The sequence below is a fragment of the Rhincodon typus genome, chromosome 31, assembly GCF_021869965.1.
Source record: "Rhincodon typus isolate 14 chromosome 31, sRhiTyp1.1, whole genome shotgun sequence".
Taxonomy (NCBI): Eukaryota; Metazoa; Chordata; class Chondrichthyes; order Orectolobiformes; family Rhincodontidae; genus Rhincodon; species Rhincodon typus.
The window spans coordinates 18,795,553-18,808,433 of NC_063362.1; the positions used below are offsets into that span (position 1 = coordinate 18,795,553).

At 39.8% G+C, this 12,881-nt stretch overlaps 2 protein-coding genes across 4 annotated transcripts in view; both read left to right on the forward strand.

Moving 5' to 3' along the window:
* aldh4a1 (aldehyde dehydrogenase 4 family, member A1) overlaps positions 1 to 12,881 on the forward strand; it is a 419,312-nt gene that overhangs the window by 353,635 nt on the left and 52,796 nt on the right. The gene's annotated exons all lie outside the window — the stretch shown is intronic.
* The window catches only part of LOC109917683 (intermediate filament family orphan 2-like), a 42,492-nt gene that overhangs the window by 9,162 nt on the left and 20,449 nt on the right, over positions 1 to 12,881 (forward strand). Inside the window, exons 3-4 of the mRNA XM_048614980.1 lie at positions 1,583 to 1,610; positions 7,558 to 7,631. Coding sequence (XP_048470937.1) covers positions 1,583 to 1,610; positions 7,558 to 7,631 — 102 coding nt within the window. The remainder of the gene's footprint in view (positions 1 to 1,582; positions 1,611 to 7,557; positions 7,632 to 12,881) is intronic.

The following is a 12,881-nucleotide window of genomic DNA, read 5'->3' on the forward strand; positions in this document are numbered from 1 at the left end:
GTGGATGCTTGTGAATGTAGTGCCACTCAAGTGAGCTGCTTTGACCTGGATGGTGTCAAGCTTCTTGAGTGTTGTTGGAGCTGCACTCATCCAGGCAGGCGGCAAGTGTTCCATCACACACCTGACTTGTGCCTTGTAGATGGCAGATAGGCTTTGAGGAGTCAGGAGATGAGTTACTTGCTGCAGTATTCCTAGCTTCTGACCTCCTCTTGTAGCCATTGTGTTTATGTGGTGAGTCCAGTTGAGTCTCTTGTCAATGATAATGCCCAGGATGTTGATAGTGGGAGATTCAGTGATGGTAAAACTGTTGAATGCCAAGGGCAGGTCGTTAGATTGTCTTTTATTGGTGATGGTCTGGCATTTGTGTAGCGTGAATGTTACTTGCCACTTGTCAGCCCAAGCCTAGATATTGTCTAGATCTTGTTGCATTTGAACAGGGACTGCTTCAGTGCCTGAGGAGTCACGAATGGTGCTGAACGTTGTGCAGTTATCGGTGAACATCCCCACTTCTGACCTTATGATGGAGGGAAGGTCATTGATGTAGCAGCTGAAGCTGTTTGGGCCAAGGACACTACCCTATGGAATTCTTGCAGAGACGTCCTGGAGCTGAGATGATTGACGTCCAACAACCTTGACCATCTTCCTACGTGGCAGGTATGACTCCAACCACCAGAGAGTTTGCTCCCGAACTCACTGATTACAGTTTTGCTAGGGTACCTTGATGCCGCATTCTGTTGAATGCAGCCTTGATGTAAAGGACTGTCATTCTCTCCTGAGGAATTCGGGTCTTTTGCCCGTATTTGAGCCAAGGCTGTAATGAGGTCAGGAGCTGAGTGGCCCTGGCAGAACCCAAACTGGACATCACTAGGCAGGTTATTGCTGAGCGTTGTTGCTTGATAGCACTGTTGATGACACTTTACTGATGAAATGGGGTGGTAATTGGCAGTGTTGGAGTTGTCCTACTTTTTATGTACAGGACATACTTGGGCAATTTTCCACATTGTCGGGTAGATGCCAGCGTTGTAACTGTAATGGAACAGCTTCGTTAGGGGAGCAGCAAGTTCTGGAGCACAAGTCTTCAGTGCTATTGCCAGAGTATTGTTGGGGCCTGTATCATTTGCAGTATCCAGCCTCCAACCGTTTCTTGATACCATATGGAGTGAATCAGATTGGCTGAAGACTGGTATCTGTAATGCTGGGGACCACTGGAGGAGGCAGATGTGGATCATCCATTGCTGTGAATGCTTCGGCTTTATCTTTTGCACTGATGTGCTGGGCTCTTCCATCATTGAGGATGGGGATATTTGTGGAGCTGCCTCCTCCAGTGAGTTGTTTAATTATCCACCACCATTCATGACTGGCTGTGGTAGGATGCAGAGCTTAGATCTGATCCGTTAGTTGTGGGATCGCTTAGCTCTGTCTGTCACTCACTGCTTATGCTGTTTGGTGTGCAAGTAGTCCTGTTTGGCTTCACCAGGTTGACACCTCATCTTCAAATATGCCTAGTGCTGCTTCTGGCATACCTTCCAGCACTCTCAATTGAACCAGGGTTGATCCCCCTGGCTTGATGGTAATGGTTGAGTGGGGGATATGCCGTGAGGTTACAGATTGTGCTGCAGTACAGTTCTGCTGCTGTTGATGGCCCACAGCGCCTCATGGATGCTCAGTCTCGAGTTGCTAGATCTGTTCAAAGTCTGTCCCATTTAGCACGGTGATAGTGCCATGCAAGACGATGGAGATTATTCTCAACGTGAAGGCAAGGCTTCATCTCCACAAGGACTATGCAGTGGTCACTCTTAGTGATTCTGTCATGGACAAATGTAACTGCAGCTGGCAGATTGGTAAGGATGAGGTCAGGTACATTTTCCCTTGTTGATTCCCTCACCATCTGCTGCAGACGCAGTCTAGCAGCCATATCCTTTGGGACCCAGCCAGCTAGGTCTGTAGTACTGCCACGTTTGGCAGTGGACATTGAAATCCCCCATCCAGAGTACATTTTGTGCCCTTGCCATCCTCAGTGCTTCCTCCAAGTGTTGTTCAAAATGGAGGAGTACTGATTCATCAGCTGAGGGAGGACTGTATGTGGTAATCAGTAGGAGGTTTCCTTGCCCATGTTTAACCTGAAGTCATGAGACTTTGTGGCCTATGTAGTCAAGGTTGAGGACTCCCAGAGCAACTCTGTCCTAACTGTATTCCGCTGTGCTACCACCTCGGTTGGCCTGTCCTGCCAGTGAGACAGGACATCACCAGGGATAGTGATGGTGGTGTCTGGGACGTTGTCTGCAAGGTATGATTCAGTGAGTATGTCAGGCTGTTGCTTGACTAGCCTGTGAGGCAGCACTCCCAATTTTGGCACTAGCCCCCCAGATGTTAGTGAGGAGGACTTTGCAGGTTGACGGGGCTATTTTTGCTGTTGTCTTTTCTCGTGCCAAGGTCAATGCCAGGTGATCCATCTGGTTTCATTTCTTTGAGCCTTTGTAGCAATTGGTACAACAGAATGGCTTGCTAGGCCATTTCAGAGGGCAACTAAGAGTCAACCACACTGCTATGGGTCTGGAGTCACATGTAGGCCAGACCAGGGGAAGATGGCAAATTTATTTCCCTGAAAGACATTAGTGAACCAGATAGGTTTTTCTGACAATCAACAATGATTTCATGATGATCAGTAGATTCTTAATTCCAGGTTTTCTTTTTCATTGAATTCAAATTCTACATTCTGCCATCCACTTCCCCAGAGCATTAGCTGAGTTTCTGGATTAATCGTCCAGCAATAATACCACTAAGGCCATTGCCTAGCCCCATGATAAGCCCCTAGGTTATCATAAGGTAAAGGAGTCAAGAAATGTGGAGGGAAGGAGGTAAATAGTGTTGAGGTACAGAGCTTGCCTGTTCTGATTAATTGATGATGAAGGCTTAGGAATGTTGAATGGCCTCCTTCTGTTCCATTTGTTCTGAAGCTATACTCAGTGATGGCCTTTTTATAACACATTTCCTCTAAGTTAAAAGATGATTAGTTAAAGCCATTCAAAGACATTTAATGCATAGTCCAAGCTGACGCATCAGTGAAACAATGAGGGGGTGTTGCACTGTGTAGTATTGCATTTGTGAATGAGGCATTAAACCAAAGCCAAGTCCATTCTCTGAATTGGATGTCAAAGATCTCAAGGTTGAAAAAGACAGATTACCTGATGATTGTTATTGCTATTTGTGACATAGCGCTGTGTGCAAATTAATTCTCCGCATTATAGAAGTACTCAATTGCATCTAAAGCACTTTTGGATGCTTTGTATTAGTTAAGGATTTTATAAGTGTAAATTGTTTCAAGTTAATTTACTCTCTGAAATATGTCAGATGTTCAGTGGCTACTAGAAAGAGACAATGGTTGCAGTTCAGCATTCTTTCAGCATGAATATGTTTTATGATTCTGCTGCATTCAAAATTCTTCAGACGAGTTGCATCACAAATCTTGTACAAAGGTGTGTCTCTTAGAACACATGAAAGCTGTTTTGGAGATTACAGCCTTTACATATTTTCTGTTGACAATTTGCATGGATGCCTGAATATAACGAAATAATGATCAGGGCAGGGCTAGGTCGGGCTGAAACCTAATGAGTAATGCACTTTTGGCATTAAAACATGAACATTTCCTCTGAGCTAAGGTTTCACCATTTTTTTAAATTCTGGAAAAGAAACTAGTGTACTTGCTGGGGTGGAGCATATTTGACCAGATTATTGTGTTACTGTTTGGTATGCACAAAGTACCCACAGCCACTTTCTAAAATCCTGTTTGGGGTGACATGAGATTAGCAGTATATTTTTGATTTCAAGTTACTTTCAGATTTGCATTCCTTGGACAGGAAATTTTAACTTTGTCAACTCTCTCTTGAGTATCCCTGCACATCCTTGGAGTATATAACTTTAGCACTCTATATTTAACCTCAAATCAGGTAAATGGAAATTGTTTTCTTCGGAAGAAAATTTGCAAATAAACGCACTGTTTGGAAAAAAATGTGGTATCTGTATTGTCTTGTGTCTGTGGTTCATGTAGTTAACAATGATTTTTAAGTGTGCAATAGTTGTTGAAATGGAGCTGAATATGACAGCCATTTTTTTTATGCTAAGAAATCCTACAAATGAGATAAATGAATAATTAATCTTGCCATTGGAATTTTTTCATGTTATGTTTGTCAGAATACAGAAGTTCGTGAGATGTTATGAGGGTTTTAATATTCACTGAAGGGCAGGAAAAATTATGGTTAAATAGAAGTGTGTTTGACATAATTGTTTTCAAAATGTGACTTAACGTTTAATTGGGACCTTTTTGTTTACAAGCCTTTGTGGTGATTGAACGGATGTATCGCAGAAACCACAGCTCTGTTGTTAATAGATTTGTGGTAACGTGCCTCTTTTAGGATAAAGGGATGTTACGCAGTTGGTATTTAATGCAATATTTCAATGGAAGTAAGGTGCTCTGTACACAGTGGATTTCCTAAGTACTGCCTATCTTGTCTGCATAGGTTCTTAACTGTATATAGTCCATATTGATTGATTCGGTGTCAAAAGTTGACCCATAATTTTTAACCCAAAATGCCCAAACTCTCTCGACTTACCACCTCCTTGTTACTGAATTCAAACAAGTCTTTGTAAGACCATAAGACATAGGAGCAGAAATTAGGCCATTCAGTCCATCGAGTCTGCTCTGCCATTCGATCATGGCTAATAAGTTCCTCAATCCCATTCTCCCGCTTTCTCCCCGTAACCCTTGATCCCCATGATAATCAAGAACCTATCTATCTCGGTCTTAAATGTACTCAATGACCTGGCCTCCACAGCCTTCTGTGGCAGTGAATTCCATAGATTTACCACTCTGGCAAAAGAAGTTTCTCCTTATCTCCGTTCTAAAAGGTCTTCCCTTTACTGTAAGGCTGTGCCCTCGGGTCCTAGTCTCTCCTACCAATGGAAGCATCTTCCCAACATCCACTCTCTGTCCAGGCCATTCAGTATTCTGTAAGTTTCAATTAAACCCCAGCCCCCCCCCCCCCACCCCACCCCCCAACCAAATCCATCTAAACTCCAATGAGTGTAGTCTTACAGTCCTCAAACGTTCCTCATATATGTTAAGCTTCTCATTCCTGGGACTATTCTCGTGAACCTCCTTTAAACCCGCTCCAGGGCCAGTACATCGTTCCTGAGATATGGGGCCCAGAACTGCTCGCAATACTCCAAATGTGGCCTGACCAGAGCCTTATAAAGCCTCAGTAGTACATCCCTGCTTTTATATTCAAGCCCTCTCAAAATAAATCCCAACATTGCATTTGCCTTCCAAGCTACTGACTCAACCTGCAAGTTTACCTTGAGAGAATCCTGGACTAGAACTCTCAAGTCTCTTTGCACTTCAGACTTCCAAATTTTCTCCCCTTTTAGAAAATAGCCCATGCTTTTGTTCTTCTTACCAATGTGCATGACCTCACACTTTCCCACGTTGTACTTGTATCTGCTACTTTTTTGCCCACTCTTCTCACATAGCAAAATTCTTCTGCAGCCTCCCCACCTCCTCAATACTTGTCCCTCCACCTATCTTTGTATCGTCTGCAAACTTAGCCAGAATACCCACAGTTCCTTCTTCTAGATCATTAATGTATAAAGTGAAAAGTTGTGGTCCCAGCACTGACCCTTGCGGAACACCACTTGTCACCGGCTGCCATCCTGAGAAAGACCCTTTTATCCCCATTCTCTGCTTTCTGCCAGACAGCCAATCTTCTATCCATGCTAGCACCTTGCTTCTGACACCATGGGCCCTTATCTTTGTATAGGTCATAATGACTCATGCACAAGTATTAGCAAATTCACAATTGAAGTTGGACATTGAACTGTGTCTCTACATGTAGATGTATGCTGTCAAGATTACCACCTCACTTGTGAATGCTATGATCCTGCAAATCATGTCCTCCAATATGTCAACACTAAATAAAGATGGAATGACAGGTATGCAGCCCAATTCTAACTTGGTCATCAAACTTGCAGCCCTGGATAGTGTGCCATATTTATGAAGAGAAACAATGCTGCAATGCAATAGCAGACAAGATTTCCATGCATCTGTCAGAACACCATGCATCTCCTAGAACAGCTAACCAATTTACCATATTTCAGAAGTTCTTAATCAAAAATCAGTACAGACTTGGATACAGATTGACCTGTATTGGGAACGTGGATGATACTCTCATGGATTTTGAAATGCCAGCTAGTCAAACAATGTTAGACAAAGACCACTCTACGTGAGAAGAGTAGGTTCACTGTCATGCTATCAGGTATGCCTAATGAGACAGAATTTAAGCCAGTGTTGATACTTAGTCAAGAGACAAACCATCCCAAAGCGGGAGTTCCCAAGAGGAGTAATAACCCACGTTCACTATAAAGGATGAATGAAAGTAGCTTGAAAATGTGGCTGAGGAAGGTTTGGAGATTCCAACCACAGGCATTAGATGAAGAAAGTAGTCTCTCTTAAATGCAGTTGCTGCGAGAATTCAATTGCAGAAGAATCCTGCTTCATGAAATGATTCCCAGTAGTCCCACCAAGCGTTGGATGTCTCTCTGAAATATATCCTTCGAGGATACCATGGTAGGGATTAAAAAGTAGAATGACTGGATGAGTGAAGACAGTATACAGACTTCTATTTTAGCAACCCTCTGTGACGGGGCTGCAGAGGTCTGGAGTGAAATTAGAATGATAAGCTTACAAGAAATATGGCATGTCCAGTATACTTGATTAGACAGATGATTTGTGGAATAATGAGACTGATGGCAGCATTGCTGATCATCATGATAAGAATGATCCATTTGATATGATTCAAGAAGTAAACTGAGGTGTGTTATTTGATTTGGAAAATGAGGGTGACTTTTATGGAACTTAATACTAAAAACAGCATGTGTATTCTCTCATTGTGAAAATAAATTTGAATTTTTTCATTTTTTATTTCACATACACAAATTAATGTATACCACCATGGAAGCTTTCTTTTAAGTAGCAGTTCAATTGTTTAATCATCTTTTGGCTCCTTTTGTGCTCCTGTTGACGTAGCCAGTGATACCCACTTCTCATGAATAATTTTATTTAAAAATACAATAGATCGATCACAGGTCATGCATGTAAAGGAAAAAAAAAATTGTGGCTTTGACTTTAAGAACATAAATTTGATTTGCAGACAACTAACATTTATCTCTCATCTTTATTTTCTCCACCATGACCTCAGAGAAACAGGAGCTGTTTTTGTTGTTCATCATGTAAATGTCTCCATTGCCTTCCTCTGGATTATATTACCATTATCAGACAGAGATACAGTGAAGTTGGAAACTGTATAGTTGCTGTGTTAGACTGTTAAACATTAACCATGAATGCTGTTAAAAGTAAACATTGTGTATAATTGCACAAATATGTAATTTCCAAAAAGCTCTTTCAGAGTTTGTCAGTTAGAGAAATATCTTTGCCAAGCTTTTAGAGAAGGGTTGAACTTTCTCACACACCTTTTTTATACTAATAGTTTGGGGAATACGAAATAGTTTCACAGATTGTCACATTTGCAGCATGACAAAAAGGAATGCCACAAGAAACTATGCAAAATAAGAAGACTTAAGTGACAGTTGGAACTGAGCCTGCCACACCTGAATCTGCCACACCTGAATCCGCCACACCTGAAGTGATCCAGTATCTCATGTAGCAAAAAGACAAATGTTTTTCAATCTGGAGGGATTCAATCTCTTGAGGACAATGATTCTTGTGCTGCCCTAATTTTCCATGTCACTGTAGCACTTATGAAGTATGGCCAGCCTGGCAGATGGGCTTCTGCGGCAATACCCAAATCTTAAATTTACCAGTTGAAAACTTATCTGTGTTTTGTGTTTGCACTGTAAACAAGTTATGTATTAATTAGTTTAAAACAGATTCTTCAAGCATTACCACCCTCTGTTTTCCAAATTATTTATGAAGAAATTGGGCAATAAAATCCACCAGCTGGTTGTATAATTGCAATTTTTAAGAACAAAACGACGTGCAGGAATGTCTGTATAGTGTGTTTGTCTCTTTCAGTGAAAAACCAAGTTTACTGCAGTATTTACGTGTGTTCTCTGGAAAAGGTTTTAATACAAACTATATGGAAAGTTGAAGTTGAGACCATATGCAAAACAACCTAATTTGTTCTATCTTCTGAAGAGGAACGAATGAATTGAAATTTGGGTTCAATCATTGGCTGTGCTTTGGTTAGAAAATTTCATGTTCTGCTTCAGAACAGTTGTGCAAGAGAGAGTGGAGGGAGACAGACAAACTGACAAGGCAGAAACATTTTTATATAAATATTTTCAAAGGTCTTTTAGAAAAAGATGACCAAGCTAATCCAGGTAATCTCAGACCGGTTAGTTTCCCATCTGCATTTGGAAACGTTTTGCAGTTTTCAACTATCAATGAAATTATATGAAGAGAAAACTATTTAGTAACAAAGTGGATTTCAGAAAGGAGGAATGTGCTTGACAACCTTGATCCAAATCATTTTAAGGAGGTAACAAATATGCTGAATGAAGATAAAGTCTTTGTGATGTACATAGACTCTCATTGAAAGCCTTCCACAAAGTGTTACGTAGGAAAGTAGTACAGAAGATTTAAGCAGTTGAATTTTTTTACTGTTTAGAAAGGAGGAAACAGTTGGAATTAGTTTCTCAGTGGTTGGAAATTTTGTAGTATCCCTTTAGATTCTATTTCAACATTTAATCTTGATGTGTTGATTTTGATTGAAGCATTGAGAGATTGGTGTGTCCAAATTTATTGACCATAATAATATAAGTGTAGTAAATTGGTTAAGTTCAAAAGTTGCAGTGGAATTTTAGTAAATTGGTAATGCGCAACAAATGTGAAATTTTTTTTTCCCTCTTTTTAAGATAAGTAATTAAACTTTTGGGGAAAATGAGTGAAGTTGAAGATCAGTGATTTGACAGCACCTCACATTCTGCCAAGCCTTAGCAAACCCCTTAATAGTTTTCTTAGCTCATCATTTGCTTCTACAAGAATATGATTCCCTGATCAGTGTGTATGAAATATCAGATTATTCCCTCAGTACTAACAAAGCCCAGGTTCAATTATATTGCAATGAAAACCCAACCCTCCCTAATTGCTTGAAATCAAGGGCTGGAATTTCATTTCATTATGTAATTGAGAATGTTGTTCCCAAAATTCACACCCTAATTTTTTGATAGTTCAAGTTTCAAGTCATTCGTGCACATTAGGCACATATCTTGAAGGCTGTGCAATCTTGGAAACCTTCCAGTTTTTACATGACTCATACTGCGGTAAAAACACATTCAAAAAAACAAAAAGTGCAGATCTTAGCCAATTTTTCAGGGTTTTTTTTTAAAAAAACACAAAACATTTAAAATGGTTTTTTCCCTTTTCTGGATATTATTTTAAATCCATTTTGAACAATTTGTAATTTCTGGAATTTTTTGTGCACTACTCTTAACATGTTTTATGCCATGACAGTTTGAGAAATATTCAGGAATAGGAATCAACAGAGCATGTAGCATAAATATGGACATACCACTTTCCAAAGTTTACATTTTTTAAAAAAAATCACTGGGTATTTAATTCTTAAATTCTTGTGTGCTGTCACGTAAATAAGCAGGCAGCTCCACCCCCAAGGTGCCCAACTAGCCAATCTTACTTTTAATCTCAATTTTAAAAATGGAGAATAAAAGTTAAATTGCAGCTAAATGTTGTAACATTCACAAACAATTGAGTCATTTCTACAAAATATTCAAGAATACCTTGTGATACAATGGTGATTGGTTGGTAAGTCACCTGGTCCAGATGGAATGCATCCTAGATTGCTGAAAGAATCAAAAATAGAAATAAAATTCACAATATTCAAATAATTACTAATCTTCACTTGGAGCAGAATTGGTGTCACAATATTTCAAAGTCAAGTTATCCTCTCTTTCAAGAAGGAAAGCAGGATTAAGCTTATCAGCAGGCCTGTCAGAGTAACATCAATGGTGGGGACAGTATGACTAATCACTTCTTGAGGGTAAAATAAACTTTTTTTTTTTTGTTTTTTTGCTAATTTGTGGGTTGCTTGAGATCCAATGTGCCTTTATTAAAGGCAGATCCTGCCTGGGTAACTCAGTTATTTGAAGTAACTGAGTAGGCCAGTCAAGATGGTGAAGTAAATGTTGTATGAAGTTGCTTACAAGGTGTTCAGGATGTTTATTAAAAAGTCCATGGAATTGAGATTGCAGCAGTGTGTTTGCAGGTTTGGCTTAGGGACTGGAAACAGTGGACGATTAAGGAGTAGTTTATCAGTCTAAGGGGCAGTTTCGAATCCTTCATTGTTGTCAGTTTCTGTAAATGACTTGCACCCTGAGTCATCTCTGGGAGGATTTTCTCAGCTGCAGGAGAATGAGTGTAAGGATTTTCCCTCATGGACAGGAGGGAAATACCTTGGTTTTTTTTTTATGTTGGGTGCTATTTCCCTAGAGCTAGATTGATTAACTTTGTGTGAGTGCATGTGCATGTGAATGTGAATGTCTGTCATTGAGATTGTGAGAATTCGAAATAGGTGTATTTTGTACTAAGTTTGATTTGACAGTAGTGGTTTTCACCACATCGTGTGGAGAATAGCTGAGATGAGTAAGTCTTTTAGTTTTATTGTTTCATTTGTTTTGTGTTTTGAGAGAGCAGTAGTGCATTATATAGTGGTGATCTGCCTACAGTCAGGCTTTTTGCTCATTTATCCATATATCAGAGCCCTAGACTTTACTCTTCAGCTGGTTGCCAGAGCCTCTTATTTTTAGCTTCAATGGGAAATGGGCAATGTGGCTAGGAAGAGAATATATGATGTGGTTTCCTGTTGCTTTCCTTACATGCGTAAAAGAAATGTAAATCCAGTACCCCAAGGATCTTCTGTAGGTAAGCAGCCATTGTCCCTTGGGGCTCTAGCTCTGCTACCATTACCACTATTGGCTATTGCTTGTGAACCTGACCTGAGCAATGGGAACCTTATCTGGGACATTGCGTAAAAGAGCAGAAGTTACCTCCCTTTAGAAGTCTCAAATGATCCTGTTAGCCAAATGTTTTACTTTTGGTTAGCCTCATGGCATTGTACAATGAAAACCTGCAAATAGTTTCATCTTAAAGACTTGGTTCAAACCAGCCTTTCATCTCATTTGCCCTCTCTGTCACAACATTAGTATTTGCTGCTCTGGGGTTTGCCAACCATATCAATTATTAAATAGAAATAGGCTCCCAATTTGTCATAGGCACACTATCTTGAGAAAAGCAACTTGGATGTAAATTGAAACTGAAAGAACTGATTATATGGGCTAAGATAATTAATGTTGTCAAAATCACATTTAATTTGTCAAAGTATGATATACCTGAATTCAAAAAGGTTATTCAACCTTTAAGCAAGACAGAATTGAGACACTGAGAACTGTGCAAACTTCTTTCTGGCAATATAAACAAAATTTATATATGTTCAGACAAATTAGATTGATAAGTTGTTTGATTCATTTTTGGGATATGAGCATCACTGGCTAAGCTAACATTTATTGCCCATCCTTAATTGGCCTCAAATTCACCGCATTCTTTCTTTCTTTTTTTTTTAAAATAAGAAAAAGCCATGAATTGGGGTGTAACTACAAAGGAAATATTTTAAGGAGGGGTTTTCATGAAAATGTTGCTACAACTCGTGACATGTTTATAGCCAGCCAGGCAAATTAAAGGTTGGGATCCACAGCCCGAGGAGCAGCTTAAGGCAACAGAAATAGATCTGAAATTGTGGCTTTATTGTGACCACATCTTAAAGTAGAGTTTTGTTCTAATAGTAAAAATGATGTTAAGTTTTTAAAGGTGAAAAGAGACACCATAGTTTCATTCCAGAATGAAAGTACAGATCTCTGAGGAGTGGGTAAGCAATTTTGGGGACTTCTTCCTCTGAAAGGAGAATAGGGATGATTAAATAAACATACTTAAGAATTTTGAAGGGTTTGGCGATGAGGTCTGAAGTGTTATCCTTGATATTGTGGACAACAGACAATGAGTTACACTTCCAAACTAAATACTGTATGAGTGAAAGGTATATTAATGAAAAATATTTTTGGTAAACATGGAACTGGGCTCAACATCCCTTCAAATGTATCTTTTTCTGGCCCTATTCATTTCTGTGCAAAAATGTGAATCTCATTTTCACGTTCCATGGTTTTAACATTTTCTAATCAACCTGTTTAGAGATGGAGCAGATATCCTGAACCCGGGCCCCTCGGTCCAGGGGTAGGGACACTACCACTGTGTGCCACAAGAGGACCCCATCATGAACATGAAATCATAATTAACAAATGATGACCCCATGTGCCATGTTGACTGTGATTGGATTCAAGACTTGTGCATGTTTTTGCTAGCAAACATGCTTCAGTGATTATTCCATTTGGAAATTCATCAGGGTAATCTTGTCAGAAGTTGATCAGGCAGTCTAGAAGGACCAAAGGACTTTTACATGAAAATTGTCACTGTTGTAGTTATTTTGGTCTCTGAACATCTAGCAATGAAGTGAAGAAAACATTCCACTTTGATCTTTTGATTAAACGATAGTTGCTCTTTGCCACAAAATGCAAGTTGCATGTTTTATTCAGTTTTAAGAAACTCTCAATTCGTGAGATGTGAAAGGAGACTGTTCAGCAATTGAGCTGGACAATTTGTCCATTTCCTTGGGGTTAAAATTCCTACAGAGATAGTAGGAACTGCCGATGCTGGAGAATCTGAGATAACAAGGTGTAGAGCTGGATGAACACAGCAGGCCAAGCAGCATCAGAGGAGCAGGAAAGCTGACGTTTTGGGGTCTGGA